Source organism: Lissotriton helveticus, chromosome 2_1, assembly GCF_964261635.1.
Source record: "Lissotriton helveticus chromosome 2_1, aLisHel1.1, whole genome shotgun sequence".
Classification (NCBI taxonomy): Eukaryota; Metazoa; Chordata; class Amphibia; order Caudata; family Salamandridae; genus Lissotriton; species Lissotriton helveticus.
Genome location: NC_136059.1, coordinates 1,185,442,638 through 1,185,457,157, shown reverse-complemented (window position 1 = coordinate 1,185,457,157; position 14,520 = coordinate 1,185,442,638). Strand labels below are relative to the sequence as shown.

Here is a 14,520-nt window from a genome sequence, read left to right as displayed (position 1 = left end):
ATGCGCCTATATGTGGGATTGATCAAGAGTTTCCTGCTACATGATGGCCAGCCAGCTATGCACCCTCCCACTTGTTACCCATGAATCAGTAATCCCCCCAGGCCTAGGTGAAAAGACTGTCTGACTGCAAGTTTGCATGTCGAGGTAGATATGGAGTTTGGGACTGGGGATTCTATTAATAAGGACTATAGTTCATTTTTGTTGATAAACGCATCAATATCCATATTAACAGTTCTATACATCAAGCGAAAAGCATGGTAAATCCCTGCGTAAACACTAACCAATAGCAATCTATAAGTTTTGAACCAATGTGCTTCCTCCCAGCCAGGCCTAGTCCACTTTATTAATTTACATTTCTGTTCCCTAGGTAAAAGAAAAAAACAGTAAATGTCCAGTCATTTCTATTAGGCATCCAATTCTGATCAACTGTGCTGTTTAGGATTGTTTGTTCATATGTAAAACAATATTATAATTAAAGGTTCCTATGAGGTTGGCATAGATATTCAAACACTCTCACTCTGATTGTGATTATTTGGCAAAAGGTGCTGGTTTCTATTTGCTGTATGTAGTAAATATCTTCTAGTCTAGATTAGGACCATGGAAATTAATCATAAAATGCTGGTTCAGAATTTAATGCACCAAAACCTACATGTATTGCATCCTTTCCCATCCTTTTCTCCCTTATAAATGCTTCCACATTTTACCTGGTGAAAACCTTAAGGAGAAAACAGTGGTTGTGCAATCCTCATGAAGGGGTCTGAATTTAGCCCTGAAGTCATAATTAGTATGCATTTTGAAACAAATTTCTGGCCTAAAATGTCATTCCACATTTACAAAAAAAAATTCAAAAGTTAATAAACTTGAATACATGTTCCTAGGAAAAATTACATTGTTTTTAGATTGTAAATGCATTTGGGATGTAAACTAAAAGTTCTAAAGTGCTATCAGAATAGTTTTTTAAATAAATCCGAAAAAAGCATATTTTTGTATAAAGTGGCATTTGTTTGCTTAATTTTTCCTACAATGTAGATCTTTGTTTTATCAAGGGTAGAATTCATTTGAACATTTTAAAAAAGGTGTTAGCAACTGTTAGTCCAAGACAAAGTATTTCTGAAAGTTCTTTAAAGAAGTAGGAATTTGTTTTAAATATTTACTTGGGTATTTTTAGAACTTGTAATTTATCTTAAATAATTTTATAAAGTCAATGCGATATTTCTAGAACTTAAGACATAGTCTAAAATCCATGTACGACTTGCACAATGTTTGGCCTGTAACCTAAAATGTTTAACAATATCTTGTTTATAAAAAGTTATGATAAATTGAACATTTTTATTAGCATTTCATTGAATTGGAATTTTTGGTTATGCAGTTTCACACCTTGTGTAGACTATTTATCCACAGTGTAATTATCCTAAACACTAGGGGCCTCATTCATGAGAAATGACGCATCGCTGCATGAAAGCAGCGATGCGTCACTTCTCAGTGCGCACTTCTTGCGACATACCTGATGCGTCATACTTACTGTATGACGCATCATGTCGCAAGGAGTTACAGATACGTCAGTATTTCTGACGTATCTGTATGGCGCAAAAGTGACACATTGCTGGAGTGTGTCACAAAAGTGACGCAACCCCAGCAATGTGTCCTTTCACATGGGGCTTGCTTACGTCAGTCTTACACCTGCTGTGAGGCAGGCGTAAGATTTTGACGCATTTGAGTCCTAGAAGTGGCGCAGTGAAATCTACCAGATTCTATGACCCTTTCTTGCGTGGGAACACCCCCCCTGCATACATTATACCTGCCGCAGGTATAATGTAGCGCAGGGGTTTACAAAGTGACGCATCTACCTAGATGCGACACTTTGTAAATGTGGCGCAACTTGGCGCATTTTTTACACTGCTGGTGTGTCACAAAAAGTGACGCACCAGTGGTGCAAAAGTGATGCGAGGGCTCATAAATAAGCCCCTCGAATTGTTAGAAGATATGGAGCTGCTATCTGAAATGTCCGACTATTTATTTACAGTACTTTTATATGGCAGCAATAATCAAATGATAACTATTAAATCATTTAGCTTGTTTAAACTCTTCACTAATTTTAGAGTTTGTATCTAATAATTCCAAATTAAAATTGGTAAACACTATTATTAGAACTGCCAAACCTTTTGTAATCAAGATGTGTTTTTTGCACATAGCACGTTTGTCTAGGGTAAGTCTTTATCAAAACCATGAAAGTCCAGTGAAGGTATATCTGGTCCTAGGATGCTTGTTTCTCGCCCAATAGGACCTAGTTAGGCAGTTCGGGCTGGACTGGTCCCATGAGGAGCAGGTTCAAGAATGACTTGCATATTGCTGGGTCTTAACTGAGGTGGCGAAGTGAGCCAAATAATGATGATGGATTTAACCCAGATCTAATATTGACTGGGGGGTGAGTGTCTGAAAAGTTTCAGCGCTCCCCCCATTATCCCATTGTGTTTACAAGGTATATCTGTTTCCAGTTTCCCAAAAATTAGGGATGGTCATTTGTTTAAACCAAAACATGTTCAAAAGTGTTTGAACAGGTGCACAGAACTTGCAAAACAACTTGCCCTATCGAGTTTTCTTCTGTTCAAAATAGGTACTTGTTCGTTTAATATCTGGTTTTAACATCAGAAATGTGACATTTTTATTGACTTTCAAAATAGTGTGAGACAATCTTTTTTCCCAGTGTACAAGTTAGGTGGGAGATAATGTGGCGTATAACCGCACTGCAATGCTTATCATGATTCGGCAGAATCACTTTTTCCCTTGGAACCTTTTTGAACGCCCTCTCAATTGAATGCGTCATATTAGATTAAAAAAGTATCACTGCCTTGTTTTAAATTTTAAAAAGATTGCTTTGAGACACAATCTAAATCATTCCTGTCGGTGTTACAATTAATTTTAGAATTATGGTGAATATTAAGGTGGTTGGCCATTGTGAACGATTTGTATTGTCTCCTAAGGATTTGATGCATAGTCTTTGCAATAAAAAAAAATCTAACTTGATTTTTTAATTGAAAATATAGTATAACGTTCTCCATCATTTACAGAGAAAAGGTCTGAGTTTAAATAGCTGTGAGACTAGATTCCACAGTCTTCTGCAGTAGAAAGGCTGGGCTACACAGGTGGAAGTCTTGAAAGCAGGGATCAGTAACTTTTGACTCTGCTTCTGTTCCTTACCCTCAGTTTTCTTTCAGCATCTTTTCCACATAGTGTGAAGGAGGAATCGAAATTCCTCTATGGAGTCCACAGATGTCAGAGCACTGGTATGCATATTCATATTTCCAGCCAATACATCAGTCCATTTTAGTTAAGTATTTTAAGTTAATGCTGTTTTGCTGTTGATTCTATTCTATCACAAAACTTGCAAAATACCAGTTAATATTATTGTAATGCAGTGGTGTTCTAAGCAAAGTTGAAAAACTGGAAAGGGTTTCTTGTGCAGGCTAAGGTGATATGGTGTTGTCATCCAAAGTAAAGGAGGGACTAACAAGTCTTTCATTTTGAGGATTTACAGTGTTGAACATAGCTTACGTTTTAGCTGCAGCTACAGATAACTCTAAGTTTTTTAAAAAGTACAATGTATCCCTACACACTCCGCACAACATCTCGACAATACATAAATAAACATGCACATTTGCATAGAGGAATTAGCTTTGGTCAGCTTGCTTCGGCCATTGGCTTTTTATGTCAAGCCCCTTCAGAAAGTGGTTCAATTGTATGTCATCACATTGTGGATCGTTAAACAAAACGGGGTGACCCTGTGCCCCTCAGAACCTGGGTATAAATTAGTAAACAAGAAGTGGGTCTGTCGGGTTTAAGTCAATTCCTTTTCAGCGCACCTAATGTCACAGACATATATTGATTATAACTTTCACATCAGTATCTCAACCACCTGAATAGAAAATCTTTACAGACAATAAAGGCTGTGACTCAATCGTAATGTCTACTGTATATGTTATATCAGAATTAAATCATTCATCAATATTTACATATAAAGTAGATCAAGGCTGTCAAAATAGGGTACAATATATACATAAATGGTAATCATGTGACATATGTGCTCAGTTTTCAACAAGTGTGCAATTCATACAGAGTTATCAGGACTTATATACATGGGAGGGAGGAAAAAATCAGTAGTTGATGGCCTCAACGAACATGAAGAGACCGCGAGACAGATGGGCCAACTGTAACCGGCACGACACTTTCTAACACAGTGGTTCACAGTTAGGCCAACTCTCAATGTGAACCTTCAGTAAAATCCCACTAGGCCTCACACCACGGCAGGCAGGGTGAGTGACACCGACGGTGGGCCCTCTAAGGGTGACTGTACTTAGAAGGACCCAACACCCCTGCATACGTGCTGAATATCATATTAGGCCCCTTTACTGCTATATAACACCATGGGAGTCAAGGCCATACTGCCCCTGAAACTAACTTGCGAGGCCGTGTGAGTATTTTGCATGCACTTATCACCCTTAAGTAAAATGTTTGTATTTAGTTAATCTGTATTAATCAAAAAGTATTCTGCACAGAATAAATTGAAACTATTTTAATTATTTTTATAGTTTAACTTACATTAAGTTTTGAATTAGATGAAAGGTATTAAGACATGTTATTTAATAATATTCTTTTTATATTTATTTATATATATGACAACCTTTCTATTACATCATTAAGTGTGCTAGGATGTGGCAGTAACTTCTTGACAAATCTATTTCCTTGCTCTCAATACATCTTCAATTCATTTAGACTGTATATGTAATGCCTGTTTATTCCCCACAATGCTGCCATTATTATAACTGTTCTGCAGCTCATAAGGTGCATTTCAGATTGATGCATATGAGAAAGGGTTCTACAGTTTTAACCACAGACATCTGGTGTGATCTGTAGGATATGATTTTGGATTCTGTGGATTCTGGTAGAAATCAGTTTAGCCTGAAACCTTTTGAGGTAGGTTAATTTAGTAACATTACAGTAAAAATCTGTTGGTACCAACACTTTATTATTTGATCCCAGAGAAATGTCTGATGTTGGCTGCACAATAGTTTAAAGTATAACATTATTTGTCTGTATATACGTTGATCAAGTGACCCTTCCCTAGATCACAACGATGGCTACCTTTGAAGTCGTGCAAATCTAAAAATCCCCCAGCATACCGCACACACTGAATTTGTCACTTGTAAAAGTTGAGTAGAAACGTAAAACCAGTATGGTGTTCAAAGGATGACGCTCTATTTTGCTGCCATTATTCACTATTTTGTGCTTCATTTCTTCCTGTGCGCTATTATGAAGTATCCAGAAATGAACTGGGTTTCAAAGCGTGCTGTTGGGAGGAATTAGTCCTACCACAGAACTAAAATTGGCACAGATGGTAGCATGCACTCATTTTATATTCTAACTTTAGTGTAAACTTCTTTTAGGCTCAGGGTTTTTCGCCATGAAATTTACATGGAGGGATTCGGTGAGGGAAAAATTGTTAGGAAAAGGAAAACATTCCCTTTTACAAATGAGTCAAACTCAAGCTACATATTACCATTTATTAATAAATTATGCCACATAGTGGCAAAAACAGGTTGTCACTTAGTACTCACTTAGTTCGCTTTCATGATTATGCATCTAGATATCCTTCGGTGAAACACATTAACATTCATTTTATAATACATTCTGTCACATTGTTTAAAGAAGGATTGCAAAACAGAGAGCTACTTATGTTCAATAAAATGTATTGAGAGCTACTAATATTATTAGTGTTGTATGATCTACATTTTTTTATATGTATATTAATTCAACCAAGAAAAAGCTTTCTAGTTTATTAAGCTGGGCTGCACACAAGTGAGCTACTCAGAGGTCGCTGGAGAGCTACAGTAGCTCACAAGCTACTTGTTGGAGACGCCTGGTATAGACATTACATTAATAACATTTGAATGTATTAACAAATTCAATGCAATGTGCTGGGTAACCAAATACATATTAACTATGTTTTATTCTGTTGCAGGCGACACGGTTCTTACTCTGTGTATGCCTCAGTGTGGAAAGTGCAAGAATTGCATAAACCTGAAGAGCAACTATTGTTTAAAGAATGAGTATGTTCGCGTTTTTGTGCCCATGAGCTTTAAATGCATATAGGCAAAACAAGGATTATTAGATACAAATGATCATAATTATAAGTCTGTGTCTCTTTAACAGCATTGCAACATTATCTGGACTGATGGCTGATGGCACCACCAGGTTTACCTGCAAGGGGAAACTAGTTCACCACTTCACGAGCACCAGCACGTTTTCTGAGTACACTGTTGTGCATGAGGACTCTGTTGCAAAAATTGATGATGCTGCCCCTCTTGATAGGGTTTGTCTGATTGGCTGTGGGTTTTCTACTGGGTATGGCTCTGTAGTCCATGCAGCCAAGGTAAGTCTTAAACTTTTCACTGTTATCCCAAAATATCAAAATCGGAATAGAAAAATCATATTTACATGATTAACTCTTTAAAAGCTGCTCATATTGGAGTACACAGACATCTAGCAACAGTCTCTGTTAGTGCATCCTTTACTTTTAAAATCAATATCTTTACGAATTAAAGCAATCTTTCCACTAGTGAACCAATGTAATTTTATTTTGACGTAGACTACACTAGTGGGCAATTAATAAAGGAATATATATATATATATATATATATATATATATATATATATATATATATATATGAAGCATTTTTATAGTCTATTACATTCTGAATGACTGTCTAGTTTGAAGAGTATACACTGTACATTAAATCACTTCTAAGTTTTCCCAAATTTATGTCATATTGTGAACCCAGAGCCAGTTGCAAAGACATCATACATGGGTTCAGCGGCTTCCAGTGCAAAACTCAGGGCCCGATTCACAAAGTTAAACTTACACTATTGCGTAAGTTTACTCTTTTTCAATATTTACAAACAACAATTTAATAGTAAGGTTGTGTCTGGAGAGACCACAGTCAGAGATGAGCGCTCCGCACAGAAAAGATAGGATGGGCCTATCTTGTTATGTGCGGAGTTCTCCACCCCAACTGCAGAGTCTCCACAATCATAAACTTACTGTTAAATCATTTGTTTGTGAATACCAAAAAAGACTAAACTTACACAAAAGTGTATGTTTACATTTTTTAATCTGGCCCACCCATTGCAAACAATGTGTAGCCAATGGACATGCCCTGCATCTGAGTGCAGGGCATGACTGGAGCCTGTGTTCAACAGGTTATTGGGACACAGAGTCTGGGTGCAGGCTATGACTCCCTGACAGCTTTTCTGGACTATTATGTTTCTTTACTATTACATGTTTCATTTAGTGTAGGTACATTAAAAATACTTGACATGTATGGATTCCACTGGAAGGCATTATTACAAACATCAAATTTGAAACACAGACCCATCGCCATGAAAATATAATGCCAGGGCAGCTGTCTATTGTTCAGGCTTTGAATCTCCACAAGATGCTGTGGGCTTAGGAGAACTATGGCAGCTCACAGCTACCCCATGTCCTGTTTTCAATTGTGAATTGAGAACCTAGCAGGTTTTAGCTATCCCGTTGAGGGTGTGGATAGAAGCGGAGGCCATTTAAGATGTCATCAGTAATGTCATCAGTGATGTCACTGACCATGTCATGAATGATGCAATATGTGACATCATCACCAGTGGATTGCGGGCGCGAGAGTTACAGTTAGTACAACTAACTATAACGGAGGAATTTCAATGGTTTTGTACGAGTGAAATGTCCAGCTAACTATAACACCCCTAAAACCTATGTTTTTTTCTGTGAATTTCTAAAGTTTTTTAAATTATAATTCCTAACTATAACCTGCCTGAAACCTATGGTTTTTTCAGTCAATTTCAATGTTTTTTTTTTTAGAATTGTTTTTATTGAACATAAGGAAACATAATAACATTCAACACACATCGGGTGAGTTACAGTTCACAGGGGTCTTTTGTCGCATTACAGAATACATTACATTGATAATTACAATTAGGATCAAGGGGAGTCTGGTACCTTCGATATTGGCATAGCTACAGGTGGTTCACAGATATCACCCCTATATGCATTCCAGTATCTCCAGATCTTCCCCCACTTACCCGGGCAACCCCTGGCAACATATACGTTCTTTTTGCGCTGCATACACCAGTCCAGGTCCTCAGACCATTTAGTGAGCCCGGGGGGGTTGAGACGCCCCCCATAATTGTGCTATATTGCGTTTTGCTACCATACACGCGAGGGTTACCCACTGCCTCTGCGATGAATTCAAATCAGTCGGTTCCCACACATTCAACAGACATCTCCGGGCCTCCAGACGAACTTCCATTCCCAGCACTTCCGTCATCACCTCATGAATCTTTAACCAATAGACACTAACATGTTCACAATGCCACAATATATGGAGGAAGGTCCCAACTCACCGCAACCTCTTTTACACTCACCACTCTCTCCCCGTCCCATCCTCACCAGTCGAGGTCCGGTAAGGTAGACACGATGCAGGATTTTTAATTGTACCAACCGGAGTCGCATCTGGATAGCCACCACCTTCGGGGAGAAAGCGGCTTCAATCCAGTCTTCATCATCCATCTCCAGACCATCTTCCCTCCACTTCTCTCTCAGTCTCAGTAAAGGATCAGCCATATGATTCACCAGCTTCCGATATATCAGGAAGACCGTTTTTTCAGGGAGGTGGCCGTCAAGTACCCGGTCTTCGAGAGGCGAAGCCTCAGGAGGAATCTCACCCCTCGGGATTCGGGCCATGAGAGCATGCTTAACCTGGCGATAGCGAAAAAATTCTCTATCACTCAGTTTGTACTTTGCCTTTAGCGACTCAAACGTGTGCATCTCATCACCCTTCCAAACGTCTTTTACCTGGGAGATACCTATCAAATCACACTTATCAAATCCCTTTGACTTCCACAGGCTCCCCAATTGCTCAGAGTTGAACAAAGGCGTTGCTAGGGTTAGTTTCCCCTCCCATCCCAATGATTTATTCGCAATGTGCCAGATCTTAACGGCATGGGCAGTGGGTCCCGTTAGTTGAAATCTCCCTACCCTTGCGTATAACGCCCTGCCGATATCTCCACCCGGTGCCTGTCCACGTTCCATAGCGTAACCCGGGTCTCCTGGGGTCCCATATACAATATGGTTAACGGCCGCTAGCTGGGAGGCCCAATAGTATTTCTTCAGATCAGGGAGTCCTATACCCCCGTCAAACCAGGAAAGTGTCAGCTTCAAAAAGAATATCCTTGGCCTACCTTCCCAGAGTAGATCCCTCTGCAACCCTTCTATCTCTTTAAAATAGGACACAGGAACCAGATCCATCGCATTCTGTAGTGCATAGAGGAACCTAGGAAGGGACATCATTTTAAACAATGTCGCCCTCCTAATCAACGAGAGTGGAAGAGCCTTCCAACATGCTACGTCACTCTTGAGCCGGCTGAGAGGGGAACAAAGATTATGTGCATACCTAAGCTTTGGATCAAACGTTATAAAGACACCTAAGTAAGTGAAGCCCACAGTTTCAATCTGGAGAGGACATGATTGCGGAATCACTGGCGGTGTTCCAGACATGACAAATAAGACCGATTTCGACCAATTGATCGCAAATCCGGAGTATCTACTGAAGATTGCCCAAACGTCTAAAAAACAAATCAGAGAGGCTCTGGGCCTGGTGAGATACAACAGAATATCGTCCGCGTACAGCGAAATCTTGTCCTCCCATTCCGGTGTCCAACGCAGCCCATGTATTGTCAAATCTCACCGCACCCATGCCGCCAGGGGCTCCTGTGCAAGCGCAAAGAGCAAAGGAGACAAGGGGCATCCCTGTCTCGTGCCCCGCTCGAGTGGGAAGTCAGTAAACTTACAGTTGTTAACCGTCACTCTTGCTAAGGGCTCGGCATAAAGCAGTCACACCCAGCCAATAAATCCCTCCCCAAAGCCCAGCTTCGCCAGCACAGCAAAGAGATAGGGCCACTCGACTCTGTCAAACGCCATAGTGGCATCTAGAGACACCAGGACTGCAGGTTCCTGCAAGGTCGACGAGCAACCAAGGACCCCGTGCAACCGCCGCAGGTTGAGGGCGGTGTTACGGCGTGGCATAAATCCTGATTGGTCGGGGTGTATCAGGGTAGAGACAACTTTGACTAGCCTAGTGGAAAGCAATTTGGCAAGCACTTTAGGCTCGGCGTTGAGCAGCGAGATGGGTCTGTAGGAGGAGCACTGCATTCTTGGTTTCCCTGGCTTGTGAATTACTACGATATTAGCCACACGTTGGTCATAGGGCAATTGTCCACTTTCCCTACACTCCAGAAACATAGCACGTAAACGGGGCGCCAGCATTTGAGCGTGTAGCTTATACAACTCAATTGGAATCCCGTTAGGGCCAGTAGCTTTCCCTGACTTAGTGCGCCTTATTGCCTGCGCAATTTCATCATCTGTGAAAGGGGAGTCTAAATACTTCCAGTTTTCATCGGACAGAGTCGGCATACCTATATCCTTGATCATGGCACTATTCTCTTCTTCGGTGTAAGAAGCCGCAGAGGCATACACCTCCTTATAGTATGAGGCGAACTCCCCCTCCACCTCCTGTGGATCAGTGATGGTAGAGGAGTCTTTCGCAACCAATTCCGGCACTAGTCTGGAGGCCCTCTCCCCCCGCTCAAGCCAAGCAATTAACTTCCCTGCCTTATCACCATGCTCATAAATACTGCTCTGTATGGTATTATATTGGGCAACAGATTTCTCACGGGCTAAGCCCCAGGCGTAATTTCAAAAGATGGAGAGCTTCCTGGTCTGGCGATTCCGATACCCTTCTCTCCAAGGCCAATACCTCGGACTCCATTCTAGCAATCTCTGCCTGATGTTTCCTCTTGTTTCTGGCTACAAGGGACAAGACCTCACCCCTAATAACTGTTTTATAGGCTTCCCAGAGTATCTCCGCCGAGGCGACACTTCCTTCATTTTCAGTGAAATACTGATCAGAAAAACGGACAATCTCTTTCTTGGTGCCCGGGTCTTTAAGATACCAAGCATTAATGGGCGCTATTCTAACCGCTGCCATGCTCCCACTATCTAATCGCAACCACAAGGGCGAATGATCTGATATCCCTCTGCCCATATACCTCAACTCCCGGATAGTCACAGCTTCCGCCGCCTGGATCAGAATATAGTCCAACCGTGACATGCTACCATGAGCGGTGGAGACATGAGTGAATTGCGTCCGCGTGGGGTTACGGACCCTCCAGCTATCTACCAAACCCAACGTTTCCAAGAAATCTGGGAGCCAACGCTGGGATTGTCCAAGAACCTTGGGTGTCTATCGAGCTCGCCATCTAACACTGCATTGAAATCTCCTCCCATGACCAGAGGGCCCAGGGGCAGCGTAAGAAAGACAGCGCCCAGGTCGCGAAAGGTGTCAGATTGCAGGCCAGGCAGGACGTAAACTGAGAGGAAAGTCACCGTTTTACCCTCCAGCTGCCCGGAAACACCCACGTATCTGCCTCTCTGATCTGACCACGTTGACTGGAGCGCAAAGGGAAAGGAGTTTTTGAGCAATATACCAACTCCTCTCGAACCAGTGGTGAACCCTGCGTGTGCCTCTAATTTATATCCACCTTTATGTAATGCCATACACTTATTACCAATCAAATGAGTTTCTTGCAGTAAAACCACATCCGGGGAATGTCTCCGTATAAATTGATTCACCATCCCCCGTTTGATTCTATCCCCCAGTCCATTCACATTCCAGCTCAGTACCTTTATCCCCGATCCCTTCCCATTTCGCGACATTTAACCAATTCCCATGACTGCATGCACCCAATGTGAACAGAAACTCTTACCCGACAATACCACACACCTTGCACAACAAAGAATAACACTCCCCCCCAACCACCCTCTCCACCCCTCCACCCTGCACCCCTTTAATAAGGCCAATGCCCCACCCCAACTCGCAGCATACCTGTCGCCCCCCCACTAGTCTAAAGTAACTAAAAGTAGTAACGAGGAGGAACCCAATGCCCAGCCCCTGCCCCCCCCCACAATTTACTCCCTGAATCATACTCAATTGCGGTAACCCCCTATACACAACATCAGTCCGCTACCCAAGTCCACAGCCGAGGCGCCTTCCAACCGAAATCTTTCTAATCTCTGTCCAGTCTCTTCCTCAGCTGCACGTTGTCTCTCCTCGGAGTGTTCCAACAGTCTGCTGTCCACCCAGTCCGACGCTATCTCAGGATTATCGAAGAACCAATCCTTCCCATCCACTTCCACCCTAAGTTTCGCCAGAAATAGCATCGAATACCGCAGTTCCATGTCCCTTAATATCTTCTTCACTGGAGGAAAACTTTTCTCAGTTTCTGCACTGCCTGAGTGAAGTCCGGAAAGAAGGAGAGTGTAGTGTTTTCATAGTGCAGCGGGCCTGAGGAGCGTGAAGCTTGCAAAATCGCGTCCCTATCCCGGAAGTTCAACACTCTAGCAATCATCGGACGGGGTGGCACACCTGGTTTAGGTCTACCACCCGGCACCCTGTGTGCCCGTTCAATTGTGAAAAAGTTACTGAGGTCCTTTGGCTTCAGGTGGTTAAGCACAATGTCTTCCACAAATAGATCGGGTGCTTGGCCTTCCGCATTTTCCGGTACACCAAGGATGCACACGTTGTTGCGCCGATTTCGCCCTTCGTAATCATCCAGCTTTCGGCGGGTGTCCTCCCATGCCGCCTGTAGGGCTCGAACTTCTCGCTGGATCTCCGCCATATCATCCACCAGGCTGGAAGTTTTAAGGTCAAGGGATTTGACCTTTTCGCTAGTTTTTGCGTGATCCGCCCGCAGCAGGTTGACTTCCAACTTAACAGTGTCCAATTTAGTGTCTAACGCATCCTTTTTCCCAACCATAGCGGTCTGTACATTATTTATCGCGGCCATGACATCCGTCAGTGTTGGTTCTGCCGCTTCACTCGATGGGTCTCCTCCGACAGTCGGGGTCTTCCTTTGTTCCTTGGGCGAACTTTTAGGCTGGGTATAGCGCTCTATTGTGTGAGTTTGCACGTTCTTCAGCCCTCGCCCAGTCCTGGATGAGACCCTCTCAATTTCCGGCTTCGACGCCATCTGGGCTCTCACACCTATCGTGGCCGGGCACTCCCACCGGGGACGATCAAATAGACCACGGCCAGATGGTCACGGCCTATAAAGTCTGGCCGCCAGTTGACACCGCTAAGGCGCTGCCCAAGTGCACTGACTTTTCACAGGAATTGCGGTTACTGGGTCGGACCGCAACTTCCGGTTTCGCGACCCGTTGTTGTTGAATTAGTGCCCCGGTCTGTGGCGCACTGTGGTCCCCGGATGAGGTGGGGTGCAGGCCTCAAGGCTCCAGACGATATTCCAAAGTGAGGGAATGCTCGATTCGCCCCCAAATTTCACCAGGGGGATGAGCTTCTGTTCCACCACCGATTACCAAGCTCGGGCATCAGGATTAATTCAGGATAGGCTCGAGGGAGGGACGACGTCTCCGGAGCTGAGCTCTCACTCGGCCATCTTGGTCACGCGCGTTGCTCCTCTTCCTTCAATGGTTTTTTAAATGATAATTCCTAACTATAACCTGCTTGAAATCTATGGGTTTTTTTCAGTGAATTTCGAAGGTTTTTTAAATAATTCCAAAGTATAACCTGCCTGAAATCCAAGGTTTTTTTCAGTGATTTTGAAAGATTTATTCAATAACAATTTTTAAATCTATTAATTGTTATATTTATTTCTTTGATACTGATTTATAAATGTATTTTAAATATATTCATTTTAAGATATCTTATTTTAAAGATTACATTACACACTTTTAATATATATATATTTTTAAAAAATGTAATATGTATATTTTTTATCTTTTTAAAAATATTTTTTTATTTTCTGTATTTCTTTTTTTTAAACTATTTTTTGATCAGTCCTGCACCCAAAGAGGACCTCTCTCGATTTCTGTGCAGAACGTAGCTGCCATTTTACAATTGTTCTGTAGGATGCACGTAGGGTGTGCGAGGGGTACATATTTTCATGTGCGATTGCTATGCGACCCGTACGTGACTTCAACATATATGTAGCACACCACACCGCGCGCGTGATTCCGCATGACATCAGATACATGTTCAACGCGGTGAGCGCGCGACTTCCATGAAATTTTTCGATATAAAAAAAGATATATATATATATGTATTTAAAATAAATATTAAGGGGGAAAATATTATTCTTTTAGTTTTAATAAACTTTTATTACTTTTAAATGCAATTTGGAGAAGTTGAGCTAGATACGTGCTGCGTGTATGCGACCAACGCGGATCCCATGTGACCAAAAAAGAGAGATTTCATTGGTTTATAACACTTACTGTTCTAACTATTGAAGAACCCCACCCATTTCAATTACTCTTCTTAGACCTTCCTTACGAGAAGACCAAGCCTGAAAAGAACGTCACTTTTTGTTTCATTGGAAGCCTGAACTTCTTTTTTGGATTCA

General features: G+C 42.0%; 1 protein-coding gene across 1 annotated transcript in view; it reads left to right on the top strand.

Annotated features, from left to right (window-relative positions):
* LOC144820226 (alcohol dehydrogenase 1-like) overlaps positions 1-14,520 on the top strand; it is a 274,811-nt gene that overhangs the window by 103,668 nt on the left and 156,623 nt on the right. The window contains exons 5-6 of the mRNA XM_078677828.1: positions 6,017-6,104; positions 6,208-6,427. Coding sequence (XP_078533954.1) covers positions 6,017-6,104; positions 6,208-6,427 — 308 coding nt within the window. The remainder of the gene's footprint in view (positions 1-6,016; positions 6,105-6,207; positions 6,428-14,520) is intronic.